Source organism: Manacus candei, unplaced genomic scaffold, assembly GCF_025592945.1.
Source record: "Manacus candei isolate 608988 ecotype Guabito, Panama unplaced genomic scaffold, ASM2559294v1 h1tg000015l, whole genome shotgun sequence".
Lineage (NCBI taxonomy): Eukaryota > Metazoa > Chordata > Aves > Passeriformes > Pipridae > Manacus > Manacus candei.
Window position 1 is genome coordinate 19,382,736 of NW_026138063.1, and position 18,118 is coordinate 19,400,853.

The 18,118-nt window shown below is 40.3% G+C and overlaps 1 protein-coding gene across 1 annotated transcript in view; it reads left to right on the plus strand.

Annotated features, from left to right (window-relative positions):
- Window positions 1-6,933, plus strand: part of SLC25A36 (solute carrier family 25 member 36) — a 28,963-nt gene extending 22,030 nt beyond the window's left edge. The window contains exons 5-7 of the mRNA XM_051782239.1: window positions 2,445-2,511; window positions 5,221-5,510; window positions 6,232-6,933. Coding sequence (XP_051638199.1) covers window positions 2,445-2,511; window positions 5,221-5,510; window positions 6,232-6,425 — 551 coding nt within the window. The 3' untranslated portion in view covers window positions 6,426-6,933. The remainder of the gene's footprint in view (window positions 1-2,444; window positions 2,512-5,220; window positions 5,511-6,231) is intronic.
- Window positions 6,934-18,118: the final 11,185 nt, after the last annotated feature.

Below are 18,118 nucleotides of genomic sequence, written 5' to 3' on the forward strand. Positions count from 1 at the left end.
AAGGAAAAAAAATTGGCCATGTTGCTTAGTGTCTGATCCTGCTTTTGGGGGTGCTGCACTTAGACAATGCCCAGGGAATGCAGTTTGGGACAGAGTAGGGGCTGCATCCTGTGCCAACCACCCTTCACTGGAAATTTCCAGTGTACTCTTCCCAGCCTGCTTAGAAGTGTCAGGCTGCTGCTGTGGGTGACTACAGTCACTGCTGTCACCCAGACACTGCCACTGATCTCACTATGCATTTCCTGTCCCAGATTTAGGATCTGCAGAGACGCTTTTTTTGGGTTGAATAGGAAGGAGGAAGGGCTGAGCAGATAAGGCTGTAATGTACAGTCTAGCAGTAACAAAATTCCAAAGCATGCAACATGAATAGGAATGCAAAAGATTTTATTTTGTTCACTTGAAATCAAGAACTAGGAGAGACTTAAGAACTAATTTTGGTTTTGAGAGAAGTCTTTCCTGGAAAATATGTTGATAGGGAAAGTTAGTAATTTTTCCTCACCTTATTTCAAAGCCTTTATTGCAGTCCTGGGCATTCCTAGTATCCTTTACTCCACTCTAGATATGGAAAGATTCTGATTTGAAGTCAAAGAAAATTAAAACTTTATACGTGATAAAGAAATAAAAACTATGTTGGAATCAGTGGAGTTTCTAAGACACTGAATGACCAGTCAGACAGACTCTGGCTAGTTGGGCTACAGAGCTGATTTTGCAGATGTGATGTGTTCTAAAAACATCCTGTGCCTTGTTATGGCAGAGTAGTTCCTCAGTGCTTTGAGTTTTTACATAATTATTTACCTACCTAAAGTAGAGATATAAAACACTTGTCTCCTTAGAATTTCACTCCATCATATGAAGGGTATATATGTACCAAGACATAGACAAAAAGAGTAGTGTATTTAAAAAAAAAAGGCAATTCCAAACCCTTATTATCTACCACAGCAAGTTGCTTGATTAAGAAGTTTGAGTCAGTTTAAAAATCTAATCAGAAGACTAAACAGAAGCCTCCAATGTTTTTTTGTGCTCTTGGTGTAGATAACCAGCTGAATCTTAGCTGCCAAACCTGTCTTTAGACAGCTGTCTTTAGAGCTGTAGCTGAAAATCCTGATGGGATATTTAAATTTGGGGGTGGCAACAGAACAAACCTTAGAACAGTTAAGATCCCCTGGCATTTCTGAGTATTGCAGACCTTTGTGTGCAATGTCAAGTAGATTGTGATTGCCCAGGAGTAACATGTATGCAAACAGTTCTGCTAAATACATTTCTGTAAGCTGCTAATGATCTCCCTAAACAAGCTTATGGATAGCCTGTTCCTTGGATAAGTATGGTGCACCAGATGTGCACTGAGTCAGGTAACTCTGTTGCTTTCCCACAACCCCAGTCCATCCCCCTGCAGGAGGGCAGCATGTCTCTGTAGTGATATACCAGCCATGTGTGTCACTTAAAAAGCAAGTGTCTAAATTTATCATCTCTTGCTTGGCCATGTTCCAGCTTCTCCCTTTTCCTATTCTCTCCTGCAGACATGACACCTCATTAATGGTGCATGTGTGGTATTATGACTCGATGGTTTGTTTTATTTTACTTTTTTCAGAGCTACCTTTCACTCTGCTCTCTATCTCTCTCCACAGTTGTGCAGAAGTAAGAGTGATTCTTACTTCTTTTTTTTTCTTTATTTTGTTTCTGTTTCTCTTTTTCTTCCTTTTTCTTTTTCTTTAGTGGACTGAAAATCAAAGCTTTAACCCTTGACCCTTATGCAAGCCTGAATAGTTGCTGTCTGAATAGTTAGAATCCATAGTGTTAACTTTAACAATTTAAACACTCATATGCTTGTAAAAGTATTCCTAGGCCAGCCAACAATCTCTGCTTTGAATACTAAATACCACTCAAATTTAACTGCTCTTTATAGTTCAGTATTAGAAGGTCTCTTAATTTACAGTAATATATGCCTTTTGACTGCAAAAGTAGTATTTATTCAGTCTGCATGCTTTCAAACTCGGATTGTATTTCAGGTAACAAAGTAAATTGACACAATGTTTTCTACCATCTCAAATTGCTATAGCTGTCTCTGCAATGCATTCTTATTGACATTTTTGCCAAATTGGCTATGATGTTAGTCTAGCTGGCATTGCTGTTCTGTGGTGTCAAAACAGAGTTGGTATTAGATAGGAAAAGAAATGTACTTAATTTGGCTTATTATATATGGGGCATTTCTTGCTAAGATTTAAACATACTCAATATTAATGTAAAATTTAAAAATAACCTAAGTGTTTATTGGCTGTATGGATTCATAAAATGTCAGTAAAGGGCTACAGCGGGTACTTCTGCAGAGTCAGTATAGTCCGAGTTTTTGCATCCACTGTACCTTACTGTGTGTGTTTTAAACTTTAATGCAGTTGTTGTTCTTGTGGTATTATCACATCTAATGTTGTTCTTTTTACATTTTTTAGGTTTTACTGCGATCACAACAACTAATCCCATTTGGTTGGTAAAGACACGATTACAGCTTGATGCCAGGTATGGTGACAATGGGAAATATCACTGCTGGGATGAAGATACACTGAAGTGTTGGGATGGTCTGCATCCCAAAATAGAATTAATTTTTAAACATTCAACATTTCAGATTTGGAAAGTTGATGCTGATCTACCTACAAGTTATACTCTCATTTATTATTTTAATCTCCATTCTGAGGTATGCTTGAAGCACTATAGTAGACTGGCCAGAAAACTTGGAATTACTTACAAGGTTAACAGTCTCATTAAAATAAGTAGATTTTGGTGCTATGTGCAACCTGATGTCATCTTGTGCCTCTGCTTGTTTTTTACTGAATAGTCAGTTAAACTTCTTAAACTACAGGGCTTTAAAGAAATTAGGGAAATTATGGGTTTCTTGTGCACAGTATTTCTCTGCATTATATCAAGCATATTGTTCGTGTTGAGACCTGAAGAAGGATCTTCTTTGTATAATACTGCAGTTACCTGGGCTAGTCAAGCATGTTCTGCATTCTCAGCTCTTCTAATTTGGTTGTTAATAGAGGCATAAAAACACTTGGTCTATGGGATTATCCTGGCCTGATCTTGTTTCTATTGAAGTTCTCAAAAATGATCCCAGTAAGAGCTGGAGAAGGCTTATGTTCTGTTCTCAAAGTGACATTGCTTTGGCCTTCAAGACAATGTTGTACATCTTGGGCATCAGAAGAGCAAACACTTGCAGCAGTCTGTCAGTGCACTAGTCCAGGTGTACAGGCATATGTGGGGACTGGGAGTGTCCCTGAAGCTGCAGCTCCAGCTGCTCTTCTCACCAGCTCCTTCCCAGTTTTCTGCAGTGCCCTCTACCCAGCTTACTCAGTGTCCAACTTGTAGCTCTATGTGCTCAGTCTTTCTCTTAAACCTCGTAATGTTCATTGCATTTAACATTGCAGGTTCAAACCATCAAGACTTAAATTCTGCCATCCAGTGATGCCTCTTACTGCTTATATAATAGTTGCTGCCAGGGTCTGTCTTGTTCTGACAGTGTCCATGAGTTATCATAACTTCTTACAAGGTTATTTGCTGTTTTATTCTGTGACTGTCTCACTCAGACCCCTACTGGCACAATCCATATATTCCAAGTGCTTGCACTCACAGCTGTAGGGAAGCACATCTTGTGCAGTGTTGTAATGGTTTTGTGTATCTGTGTACAGTGTGTGTGGCAGGTTGAACCTGGCTGGATGCCAGACACCCACCAAAGCTGCTCTGTCACTCTGCAAGTGGACAGGGGAGAGAAAATATAACCAAAGGCTCATTAGTTGAGATAAGGACTGGGAGAGATCACTCACTGAATACTGTCGCAGGCAAAACAGACTTGACTTGGGGGATATTAATTGAATATATTATGAACAAAATGAGAGCAGCAGGATCATGAGCAGTAAAATAAATCTTAAAAACACCTTCACCCCACTGCTCCCTCCTTCCTGAGCTCTATGTCTTCCGCCTCAGCAGCACAGAGGGATGGGGAATGGGGATTGTGGTCAGTTCATCGCACATTGTTCTTGCTGCTGCTCAGGGAGAAGTCTCCCCATGCTCCAGTTTGGGGTCCCTCCCACAGGAGACAGTCCTCCAGGAACTTCTCCAGCATGAGTCTGTCCCACAGGCAACAGTTCTCCATGAACTGCTATAGCAACCTGCACTCTTCTGTAGAGTGCAGTCTTTCAGGCACAACCTGCTCCAGCGGGGGTCCTCCACAGGGTCACAAGTCCTATTAGGACCCTGTTCCAGCATGGGTTTCCCACATCCTCCCCATCCTTCTTCACTGACCTTGGTGTCTGGGTAGTTGTTCCTCTCACATATTCTCACTCTGCTCTTCTCTGGCCACAATTACATCTGCACAGTAACTTTTTTCCTTCTTGAATGTGCTATCCCAGAGGCATTACTATCATTCCTGATTTGCTGGCCTTGGCCAGTGATGGGTCCATCCTGGAGCCAGCTGGCCTTGGCTCTGCTGGACATCAGGGAAGTTTCTGGCAGCTTCCCACGGAAGCAACCCCTGTATCCCCCCTGCTGCCAAAACCTGGCAACATAAACCCAGTACACATGCTAAGTATTTCAATATGCACAATTCAATTCAATAAGCAAGCTCAAAATGGGAATAAAATTTTATTTGCCAAATACTGCTTGATACAGTCACGTCTAATGAGCATTTTCCATCAGCAGTGGCTTAGTTGAGTCAAATAACAGCTACCAGTGTTGCATTGGTTGATGTGCTAGTTGTTTGCTGAGAGCTGTAATGCTGTGGGGCCTGCTGTTCAAACTCTGTAATTACCATGCTATGGAGCGCTTTATTTCAGGCAACACTTAGGGGAAATCCATTATGCAAAAGAAAATGGTGATTTTTCTCATGAGTCACTGACATTGACAGCCCATTTGGGAGTCTGTTTTCAAGCAGTTTGATCCTTTATTGCAGAGTTGGGGGGGCTTAGAGCTGTTGAACCCATCTACATGATACTTTTTTCTTTTGTCAGCATATGAAGTTTGGCTTGGATTCCATGTAATGCTTTACCTGTGTTTAGTGCTAAAGGTCTTTGAGACTTTCAGGTTCTGTGTGTTCTTAGCAGTATCTGACTTGGAGCTTCTCAACATCAGTGTTGGATGTTTCCTAAGTCTCCTCATCACTCAAAGAAAAACTGTTTAACTGTTGTCCAGTCCCAAGTTGCACCAGTTGATATATGACTTGTTTTCTCCTTTTAGGAATCGTGGAGAAAAGCGAATGAGTGCTCTTGAGTGTGTCCGAAAAGTTTATCGATCAGATGGTCTTAAAGGCTTTTACAGAGGAATGTCAGCGTCCTATGCAGGCATATCTGAGACTGTTATTCATTTTGTTATTTATGAGAGTATTAAGAAAAAACTGCTGGAGTATAAGACTGCTTCTCCCATGGACAGTGAGGATGAGTCAGCAAAAGAAGCATCGGACTTTGTGGGAATGATGATGGCTGCTGCCACTTCCAAAACTTGTGCAACATCAATAGCATATCCCCATGGTAAGTGGGGCATGTAGAGTTGAGAACCTGAGTCAGATCCACCAGAGGGAGTCTTTTCAGTGATATTTGTAGCCGGCTTTGGTTCATTTGCTCAAGAAATATTTCTTTGTCTAAAGCTTTTCACATCAGATTTGGCAGGTCAACGTGAGTGTGGTATTCAGAAATGGAAGTGCTTTAAAGTGGGCATCTAGCATGACCTTCTCTTAGGAAATCTTTATTTTGCCAAAGGTTTACCAGGGTATGGCCTGAAGTACTTAAGGAGATCCTCTTTCAATTGGAATCTATCTACTCAGCAATTTTCTGTAATTTTCCAGCAAGTTCTTGTCTCCCTTCTAGAAAAACAGGCTGCCTAGTTTGTATTTCAGTTGCACTTGATTCTCCTGCAAAATAATTGTGTGTCCATGAGGTTTGTTAATGAACTGAATACTAAACCAGTGTCAACTTCTGAGCTAAAATGTAAGCCCAAACAACAGTCCCTTTCTGGACTGTAACTAAGCAAAACAATTAGCCTTGTTCAGTCAGGTATCTAATGCTGCTGAAAATGTAACTTGTTTTCTTCTCTACACATACTTGGTTTGCTACTCCTTTTTTTTTTTTAAAGGGGGGTTCTGAGATTGAGAACTTGAGGAGGGGGATTTTCATGTAACAAATCACTGATTTGGTTTCTGGGAACAATAATGCAAAGTGGTGAATGTAACCACATGTGGTTTTCTTTGTACAGAGGTTGTACGAACAAGACTAAGAGAAGAGGGAACAAAATACAGATCTTTCTTCCAGACACTGTCTTTGCTTGTGCGAGAGGAAGGGTACGGATCCCTGTACCGAGGCTTAACCACGCACCTGATCAGACAGATCCCAAACACAGCTATCATGATGTCAACCTATGAAGTTGTAGTCTACTTGCTTGATGGATAGCAGTGTGACAAGGCTTCCTGGAAGAAGGTGGAAGATGGAAAGACTGGAGTGGACCACTGAATGTCAATGCTAATGTGGTGGGCAAAAGGAACGCTATATCAAGAACAAGCAGCTGTAGACAAAACAGAAGGTTGATTGTGGGCAACTATGAATAATTTTGCTGCCTTATTGTGTGGTCTCTTGGCAGTGTGACAAATAGGAACTGCCGCTTAGGGAATGCCTTCATACATTTCTTAATTCAAAATTATTACTTCCTTTTCATCTGTTAAACTAGACAAAGCCATGGAGTCATCTTCAGAGACCTGATGGGTAAGGGAGGGAAGATAAGATATGTTCTTGGGCAGCCTTATTCACTTTTCTTAGTGATTGTTCTGTTTTACTTCACAGTAACCTGTTGGAAGAATGGACAAGACAGTACTTTTGTAGATTTCTATACCTGAAGGTTCATAAAGAGACTGAGGTAGTAGTCAGTGTGTAAAGTTTTCCATGTTGCTACCTCAAGACAAAATATGGTGCAGGGACCCAGAACAGAGTTATTTCTTCACTACAAAAGGTGATACTTTTTGTAGTTTTTAGTTTGCTTATGGTTGGGTTTCCCCCCCTTAAATTTTGAGCAGTGTTGTAGTTTAGCAAGATTACTGAACTCTTCAGGTTATCAGTCTGTTAATACTGGATGTATGTGGATTTCTGGTTCTGCTGTATCGTCCTTTTTCTTTTCTGGAACTGTTGTTAAGTAGAGAGACCTATGAAACATTGTCCTATATCATCAGTTTTCCTTGCCAACCTGTTCAGGTCACTCACACAGCTAAGGAAGAAGTTGGTGAATGCTACTTTATAGTCTTTTTAAGGATTTGTAATGTGATCAGAAATCTTAACTAGTCCAGCCTCCTGTTTGTGAAGACAGGATTGACACAGATAGTTTCATGCTGCCTAAGCACAAGCTGTATTACCCTTAAATGTCTGGATTACCTATACTTTTATGGAAGTACTGAGAGAGAGCACATATCACTGTGGCTAAGGTGACCAGAAAGCAGAAACCAGTTGAAGCTGTGATAGATCTTCTCAGTGCAGACAGGCTCTGTGCAGAAGGATGGAGAAAATTGCAGTTGAGATTTTCTTGAAAGCATTCCCCTTGATAATTGCTGTATCACGTCTGTCAGCTTGAACCTGTGTCCTGAACTGCAGCTGACAGTGTAACCTTGTCCTCTACGTTGTCTGAATATTCAGACATTGTTTTTACTCCACAAGCCAATAGCAAAACAATGCCTTGCATTCAGCAGCGAGGCTTAGCTGGTTTTTTGTCATAATTTACGGAGTTTTCCAAAATCATGCAACTGGAGTGTTAAAAAGTTGAACGTTACAGGAACTTTTACAGCTTTCTAGATGTCTCTGCAGTCTGCATCCATTATCCTTAGGAGGAAGATGATCATTATAAATTGGGGGCAATAGCTTTCTACTCTTAAATGCTGCTACACTGGCATGGACAGAACTGTGCTATCAACTCTTCCAGTGTGGTACTTCAGTACACTTGAACTGTGCGTTGTGTGCAATGGCTTTATTTTATGAATGACTTCTTATGCACTTTGTGGCCTTCTTAGGGCTTATGAATTTTCTTCCTCTTACTGATTATCTGTAGCCAAACTGTGTTTGAAATATGCAGTTGGGTTTTAAGCAAAGCATGTGGTTTGATTTCTGTGTAAGCTGGGCAAGAGTTCATGCTGTAGATCCATAGCATCTCTGCAGTGGTTCTGTAGGCTCTATGTAGAAGCTCAAAGCTTGCAGAACAATCAGTCTGGGTTTTTCTTATTTTCTTTCCTTAATTTTGACCCTTGTGTCAAAGTCCTTGAGTATTTAAGGTAATTTTCTATATTAATTGCTCATCCTCTAAAAGCCATCCATAGTGTGTACAGTGACCTTGCAATGCAAAATTGACTTCCCTTCTTGGAAAATGTTGTCTTTTTAAAGACATAGCATGGTCTGAGATGTGACCATGGTGACTTGATTGTCCCAAAGAAGTGAAAGGAGTGCTTAAATGAGTTCTAAAGTGGGCTTTTTTTTAGCGATCTCTCCAGGAAAAGTCTGGAGTATTCATGACTCTGACCTAAACCTTGCTGTTATGCCATTGTTCAGGAATAGTGACTTACTGTAACCTTTGTTGTGTGGAAAGTGGGTCACTCTCCATTCTATCCAGATAGTTCAGTCACAGCCAAAACTTAGATTCAGCTTTGGAATTCATGAACGTGATAATCACTTGGATTTGCCGAGGCTTCATGAGAGTTACTCTCCTGTTTGGATACATTGTCCCTTGGTTCCATGTTTGTCTCCCATGAATTCCCTGGGTACTGTGTGTGTGCCTTCTCTGGGGGAGAGCAGAGCCCCTTGGGTTGATGTGGACACGTTAACAAGGACAACTGAATACGGGAGGCAGCAGCTTAAAGTAGACAATCAGTTTATTATTCCACTTCAATGGATGTTCCAGCTTTGTTTTAAATTTCAGGGGTGATCTTTTTGATTTGCTTTACATAACCAAACATAACCCCAAAATTTCTTGGGATTTTTTTGCTATTTTTTAAACTATCAGTACCTGCAAAGTTACCTCTGAAATATTTCCCAAAGATCTGTAAATTATTTGTATAGTTTTCTTCATATTTATTATAAAAAGTCAAAGGGAATAAAAAGATGCTACATTCAATAATATCTTTACAGAGCTGAAAGGAGTGCATTTAAACTGGTCATCTTGATTTGTAGTTGAGTGCCGTGTGTTTGTGTCACGCTTGTCTGTGCTGGAGGCAAAGGTCTGGGATGTCTGAACCTCGGTAGTTAATTGGCTTCCCGCTGTTTCCCTCGCCTGGGTCAGACCGAGCTGTCGGGCCCGCTGGTGGGTGCGGGCGGCTGCAGTTCCCCGGCGCGGCCCGCAGGTGGCAGCGGAGCACGCCCGCTGCGCTGAACCGCGCGTGGAAAACTGATCCCCGTGAGCGCAGGCACATTCCCGAACCCCTCCTGTCCCTTCGGCTCCTGCGGTGCTGTGTGGAAACAACTGAGCTGGGGTGTCTTGCGGGGGGGCTGAGCCCAGCCTTTCACCTGATGGATAGATTTTATTTTTTTGTCTGAATTTCTGGTCTGCTCCTCTGTGCTGTTTGAAGTAGGTTTACAGTAGGGAGCTGTGGAGTTCTTGGTTGTTCTGATTGTAACTGAAACATCACCTGTCCGCTTGTATATTAACACTGAACCGATCTAGTTCTCTGTTTACATAATGCACTCCGTGTATTCCCTTACTGATTGAGATGTTAATGACATCTGATTGTTTGTTAACGACAGTTTGTTATTCTGTTTTTCTTATGACCTCTGTAACATTCCTCAGACTGTAGCATTGTAAAAGGATGCTTCCAGAGACAAAACATTGGAGAGCCTTTATAAGTGTTGCTTCCTGTTTAAACTGTTCAAATTTGGAAACAAGCAGAATGCTGAAGCTTGCCTAGGTACTTTTTTCAACTTTCTGTTTGTTAAGACTGAGTTATGTTTTTTCGGTTCTTCTATTTAAGAGTCTGCCTACCCTGCATATGTGAACATAACTATGCCCTCAGAATCATAGCTAAACACTCACAGATGACAGTTTGAGAATACTTCAATGCTCATGTGAGGTTTGCTATTATTCTTGCATACATGTAGTTGGCTGTAAACTGTGTGCATTTACTCTGTATTTATATAGTTTAACTTTTTTGTTTGGATTGCTTTAAACTTCAAAGCAAATTAAAATGATGTGCTTCTCTTCAAATGTTGCCTTCTGTGCTAAACTGTACACTGTTTTTAACCTTTGAATTTTTCTATTATTGATACATACCAGTGCCTGGAGAGTTGTAATTAAAAATGAGCAATTCATTAGGAGATCCTAGTGCGTCATTTTATCTTGTGCCATTTTATAGTAGCTGGAAAGAGTTGTATCTGTATTGTACCTATAATATGGTCTTCTGGGAGGGATTCGTGGATGACTTAAACTAGTGGCATGTGTCTGTGCAGTTGATTTGAATACTGCTACCTCTGCAGAACTAAGTGGTTCTGCCTGTCAACTGAGATTCAATAACTAGTACAAACCACTGCTGACAAAAATAAGAACGAAGGGCAGTAATTCCTTAAAATCTTCAGAGTTAACTGCAAGTGCAGTTATAACCAAGTCCTTGAATCGTTGTTAGATACTGATTTTTCTTACAGTATGCTGTGTTTGATCTGAAGTCTGTCCACAGAACTTCCTCACAAATCGTTCTGCAGATGTATACATGAGTTTTATTTGGTGATTGTGTGCTCTTTTTCTTCCCCCTCAGCGTGTGTTCTGGAACTAAACCTTTGCAGCCTTTAATATGGGGCCTGGCTTGATGTCTGATTTGATTCTTTTAGCTATTCAGAACTACTTCAAAACTTGCATTAAATCAGCACATCTGTGATAATTTGCTTTTCAGAAAGTGTTAATGTGAATTGACTGGCCTTGCTCTTTGTAGCTCCCAGGTCAGCCAGGCTTGGGGGTGATCAGCACTCTGGAACCAGTACAGGCAACCAATATGTGTATCCCTGGCACATCTGAAATTGTACCTCTGACTGGCATAACTGGAATTGTCTATTATTGATCTTTCACTTCTACCCTCTTAGAGACACATTGGCAGGGCTGAGCTCAGGTGAAGTCTTTGAGGATGTATTTTGTCCATGTGCTTTACTACACCTTCTGCTGGAGGGGTCCTGTTAAGCTTGCCCTGGTCAACAAGCATGTGTATAAAATGAAGGTGTATTTAAAGTGCTAATTGATTATGGCTTGGCATTAATGCAGCACTGTAGTCTGACATAGATGCAACCTCAAAGCATGTAAGGCTTAACAATGACCTCTTTCACAAAAGAAAACCCTTGAATTTGATAATGCACTTACACTAAAATAAAATGTACTTCTGAAGACAAACCCTCCTCTCATCTTGTATGTGCTGTTGCCAGCCACTGTGCTTTGTGCTGACTCAGAACATCCTAATCTTCCTGCACAGCTTCTGGGAAAGGCAGGAAATGCCAGGATAGGAATCTAGTTCTCATGAGCAAATTGATGCAAACAAAATGGTACCTTGAACTGTGGGAGATGTATTGGAGCAGAGGAGCTTCTGTTTTTGTAGATGGAATGTTTCAAGGGATGTTCTTAAGACTGGGCTCACTAGTGCAGAGATACTTGTCACTGATGGAATTGTGTGAAGAGAACTAGAAGCATTCAAAGACAAGCTCCACATGGTGAAAATGACTGCTAATTCTGGGTAGACCTCTACAAAGGGAATGTTTCTTCCTTTATCTGTGGCTGTTTGGAAGCTGGTAGCTTTTCCTAATCCTGCTTCTGCAGCAGACACTTGGGGTGGACTGAGGATGTACATGTTGAAATTCTCTGGAATGTAAACAAAATGCAAAACCGTCTGTTCTGAGACTTGGGCATCCATTCAGAGTTTTGAAAAGAGGTATACAATGTGCAAGTGTGGCAGCAAATATCTTAAGAACCAGCAAAGTAAGATTAAATAACAGTGCAAAATACGTATTCAGTCAGTTACAAAATACTAATGAGGGTTTTTGCTCTAGACCAGGAGTGTCACTTTCTCAGTTGGACAGAAGACTCCGTATATAGTTTTCAACAATGATCACTGTTGCCTAATTAAAAATAAAATACAATTCCAGCATGCTAAATGGAAGCATAGACAGCATTTTTTTTGTATGTGTAAATCTCAGGCTGACTTAACTTGGGGTACATTCACAGCTCTGCTTTATCACACATATAAAAGAGAGAAGGTTATAAAAAGTGATCATGGAAAGAAGTGTATGTATCCTGCCAGAGCATGGTGTTTTACAGAAGAAAAAACTTAGAAGGGTAAGTACTATGGGTGAAAGCATTAAGCTGCAAGACTTGCTGCTACAAAATGAACTATTTGCTGGCTGTTAGCTTGGATATAAGAAAGCTTTTAATGATCAGTGCAGAACAGTCGTATATAGTAGTAAGAGCAGGAAGGAAGAAGGCACTTCAGAGTGCTGAGCAGCACATGAAAGGGATGCCATGATCTGGTGGCCTGTGATAGCTCATACCTAAATGGTCTCTTCTGTGTCTTTAGTAAGGATTAGGCTCTCTGTCTGTGGGGGAATTAATCACACTGTGGGGGCTGCATGGGGCTTGTTCCAGGGGAAGTCATGGAAAAGATGAACTAAGGCTTGTCCTATCTCCTTCCCCTGCCCCAGCCTTTTGCCCTCAGAACCAACCACTCAAAGAACTTTTCTTTCTGACATCTCCCTTCATATATATGTATCTTTAATCAGTTTGTCACTTTAACTGAACAATGTAACTTATTATGTTGCTGATCTGAATTTTTCCTGGTCTTATGCCACACATTGCTTTTCTGCAAGCGTTTTATTTTTGTCCCTGTCTGAGGAATGACACTGTTGTATGCAAAGGTGTTAGGAAACAATATATGGTTTTTATAAGGATATATCCTTCTGGGCTGGTTCAGCCTACTGCATTCCTGTTGAATACAGTTGTTCTCTACTTTACCAGGGAAAGGATTTTGTAGATTTAAAATCATTAGAAGGGGTGAGAAGGTAACGTGATTGGTTTTGTTCAGTATTGTTTTCATAGTAGCAAGTTAGATGTATAACAATATTTTTAAATGGAGAAAGTGGCCCCTTTCTCTGTAATTCTCACCTAAGGGAATAAAGCTCTCAAAGTACAGCTTTGCAAAACTTTTATCCAAATTTAGCTGTGCTAGATTCTTTCATTGAGAAGGTAATAATATGAGTACTTTTCAGGGCCACATCAGACTTTGTGCTGTCTATAGCTCTTTAACATCTCCAGAAGAATGTCCAGTAGAAACACTTCCCTGGAGTGGAGAGAGTTATGTTATCTTGTGTTGCCACTGTAAATGTTTCTGGCCTTCACAGTGACTGAAGGACTTGCAAGTTGATTTGGGGAGCTCCAGCTGGATTCATGCTGGATATGTTTAAAGGCTTGAGAATATGCTTTCAATTACTTGAAACAAGAGTGATCTATTATCATTTACACATTTTCCTAAGAGACTAGCTGAGGGGAAAATACTGAAAAATGACAACCATTCAGCTATGCTTGTGGGGTGGTCTGATATTATTCCCTAATTCATTCAGGCAACAGACAAAGATTTAAAGTGCTTTCTTTGTAATACTAAAAAAAAACCAAACCCACCAATATAAAGAATATTGACCTTTCCCCATTAGAGAGAAGAATATCTGCCTTAGTCCTTAACTGTTATAAACCTAGGGGACTCTTGCCAAAACTTTATAGCTTGGATGTAAATGGAATATTGCCTCTCAAGCAACAGCAGCTCAGAGCTGTTAAAACCACACACACTGAAATGCCTTGACCACACAGGGGTGAACCAGTTTGAGCTAACATTTCCCCAGAGCTCAGGTCAGCCACAGCTATACTTTGTTCCCATCACCTTCTTTCCCAGGGTAAAAAATTGTTTCCTTATGGCAGTGCAGTGACACTCGTGTGGTCCTCAGATAAGATGGGATATTTGTGGGACAGCATTCTGGTAATGCTTGGGATCTGAACTTTTTACTTGGGCTGTCACTTATCTCACCCTTCTCCCCCTCCACAGAAAGGTGTTCAGAATTAATTTGGGAGGGATGGGAGTTTTAGAGATGGCAGACATGGAAAGATGCTGAAAGATAAGTAAAAGTATGAGAGTTCTGGCTTACTGGAAAAGACAAAAGGCATTACCACCCCCTCCTTCCCAAATAGCTCAAGAAAGATAGATAAATCTTCATGAAACTTTGAGCTTTATTCTTCCCTAGCTGTGGAAAGACCTCTCATTATTCAAATGGAGATTGACAACATGTCTGTTAAGCTTCCTCTTCCTGAACAGGAAATAACCTTGGGATTCTGCACTGTAAATCCCTTCCCAAAGAAGGACTGTGGCAAAGAGACAGTGAGTTCCTGTTTCTTCCAGATGCTATGGTTTTGAGCTGCTTCTTTGACTCCCTGGGATGAATAAGGTTCTGAACTGAATCTATATTCAGAATTACATACTGCACACACCTTACTCGATTATATCCAGTCTGTCTAGTTTGCATGTTCTGGAAAACAAGTGAAGGAATTTTCCTATACCTGGTTTCTCCTCAGCCTCGTGTCCAAATGCAGCTTTGAAGGGAGATGGGGTAAAGCTGCAGCAATTCCTAGGCCTCTTCATGCACTCAGTGTCACCCCTCCTTGCTCAAGTCAGTCGTGAAAGTAAGATGGAGAAGGGATGAGTTTAAATTGTTAACAAGGAACAAAAACTGCTTAGGTTTCCTCCTGATTTGACTTTGCATCTATTTATGAGATGTTTATTTCCTTATGAGTGTTTATACAGTTTTTCTTTTGAGTTGTAGATTTCTGATGTTAGAAGTGGTAATGGATGGAGAAAGCAGGATTAGCTCAGTAGGTACATCTGTTTTCTACAAGAAAACTGAAGACAGCATTGAAAAAAGAATCTAACAGTAACATCTACAAACATCCTGAACTGACAGACTAAACAGCATTCTTGGGACTGAACAAGAAGCCTGGTAGTCTCTGCTAAAGGCAGGGTAAGACCAGAATGTCAGCAGAATCACCCAGAAAAATAATAGATGGGCTATATAGAAGAAAATGAGAGAATTGTTTAGGTTGGAAGGGACCTTAAATTCATCTAGTTCTAACCCTCCTGGCATGGGCAGGGGCACCTTCCACTAAAATGAGTAATTTTCATACTTAACCCAGCTAATTCATTCTCTTAGCTGAAAATAAGGCAAAGACAAAGGAAAAAAAAATTGAGGTATTAGTCATCAGAGCTTTGCATAAGGAAATATGAATTCTCACCCCACAGTAGGGAATAATCTCGCAGTAGTGTTCTCAAAATGGCTTATTATGCCTAAGTAGGTTTGGAGATGCTGTGTTTCTACAGAAAGGACTGATGAGGTGACCACAATGTGTGATGATTTAAAACCTCACTGTGTCAGCTGTAATCTCTTATGGAGTTGTGTTGAGGGAATTTGGATTACGGTGAATATTATCCTAACACTGGAGGGTGTTAATCGTGAACAACCTGGTCTAGTGGGAGGTGTCCCCGTCCATGGCAAGGAGGTGGGAACTGGATGATCTTTAAGGTCTCTTCCAACCCAAACAATTCTGTGTGTTCTATGCCCAGGACCTCTTTGTGTAGGCCACAGATGTGCACCTTTGGAATGTCTGTTGCCTTCTAAGCAGGCCCAGTTAATGCAGACTATGTTAGGTTACTAGTAATAGATGCAAATTAATTTTCTGTAAACTAAGTCAGGAAAGTCATGTGGTCAAACTAATTCCTGATTTAGCTTCCTCTTGGTTTAGTTTTTGAAGATTTAGGAGTGCTAGTGGGAAGAAAAGCATTTCCCCTGTAATATCTGATTTTATTTAACAGAGCTGTAATTTAGCCTGTTAATTTGAAGTGTTACCAAGTGGCTCCTGGTGAAAATGCAGTGTAACTCCAGGAGACCTAGAGGGACCAGTGAAAAGGTCTATTTTTGTAAAAGGTCATTCTGAACTTTTGACTCTGAAACTGAGGGCTCGTCCTTGACCTTGGGATTTCTGGTCCCTGGACTGATGGTGATCGAGAATATTGAAAACAGAGCTGTAGAAAACTACTAATTTTCACTTAATATGGAAACTGATAGTTTTGCAACTATGTGAAAACTTGATCCAGTGTACAGCTTGCTCTTTCTGCCAGCCAACACTCCTCCTCAGGGTGTAAATGACTGTACTACTCCCTCTGGGCAAAATGGTGAATTTGTCCAGGTGCAAATATGTCTTTTCATGATGAAACTTTACCTGCTTCTATCAAAAGCAGCTTTTTTATGCAGTAACATGGTTTCCCCACTGTTTTTCTAGTCATAAGAATTTCAGTGCAGGATCAGGGGTGTGGTGTTATGGGAATTGCATACCAGCTAAAGTAATTCCAGTCATTGTTCTCTAAGCAGCATTTCCACCCCTCTGTGGACCCCCACTTAAACCTTTCCAGGTTAGTGGGAAGTCAGATGGAATTAATGAAGGTAAAATTACATGAATGCCTAAAAGATTAATTTATTCTGATTATTTCCTTGTTTACAGGCAATCAAATATCTCATAATGTGAACAGAAGGTCTGTAACATGATGAAAAGCCAAATACTGCCTAAGAAAGCACTTTGAAGGTTGAAGACAATGGTAGTATCTTACAGTCAAAATTATATGCAGCAAGGTAGTAAACCTGGAATGTGTCAGAACACTTACAGAATAGAAGTGCCACATAAATTCACAATCATAAGTAATATCTTCAGTTCCATAGGACAGGAAAAGAAGTATATTTGAGCTTTGTCATATTTTTCCCCTCAGTATATGAAATATTATGAGAATTATTTCTTATTTAGGGTGACTAAGTGTAAAGAGATGTACATATAAATTACCAAGTTGAAGTTCTTAGGGTTGTATTGTAGCAGTTAGTTGAGCTTATTATGATTGAGGGTTCGTTATGTGTTTGTAGTTTCTGATTACTAATTAGATTGACATAATCAGAAAATCTTGACCCACACTACTTAAGAAGTATTTGGCACTTTACAGGAAGTTTTAGAATTAACAAATCAAAATATCTACTGTACTTCCTACTGAATCAGTGTGCAGAGCTATCTGTCTGATGTGTCCCTGCCCTCCAGAGATAATGGCATAAGACACTGGAAAGAGATGAAGTTGTTTAATATAGCTAGTCAATATACCAGCAGGATTCAGACTGGGAATTCTAACAAAAAGCAACAAAGCCGAGATCTAGGTCTTCGATAGCTTAGATAGAGCTTGAATATATCAGTGTATAAAGATGTTAGTGCCTTTTTTTTTTTTTTCTACATGACTGATAAATATTTGGAAGTGGCTATATGAGTTGAAAGAGAAAGTCTCCGGTAAGAACACTGATACAAGTGAAGAAGAGAAGAATTTGCAATTTTTTTGTCACACACTTAGTGAAGTTTCGTTGTTGATATTTTGTATACAGATTGGTATTAAGGAGAATTTTTTATAAACTTGGTAAATTACAGTAAGTCAGTGAAGTTCCTTATGAGGTGAAACTGTCTGACATCTTCTTGTACTGTCTGTGGCACTGCTGTTTATATAGATTGTGATATACAACTCCCAAGGATTTATAAAACTGGCAGAAATGGAACATTAATGTGTAGATGTAGTATTACTACCAAGAAAGAGTGTGATTTGCAGGCCTTTTATAGTTTAAAAGTGACCTGGGAATGGTGACAGCGGAGTACCTTGGAAAAGCTTAAAAAAGAACATTGGAAAGGTAAGCAATTTGTTCAGCTCAGAAATATCCTTGCCCAGCACTCCAGAAGGGGCTTGCCACTCACCTGGTGTAAACCTGTGTTATTGCTGTTCTGTGACTTCAGTGTAAGGGCTGAGTAGCAGCCATGGCACCTACAGGCACAGAAGAAATTAGTCCCCACATGCTTAGCAATGCAGGACTGAACAGGGATTCTTGTGTGATTAAATCCAGGTCCTTGTTGTGGGAACTTGTGGCCTATACCGTTCATAAATCTACCAGGCTTCATCTTCAAACTAATTAGGTTACTTGTTCTGCTGGGAGGTTGCCTCAAAACCTGGCTTTCTTATGTTGAAACTGCTCTAATTTACTGTCCC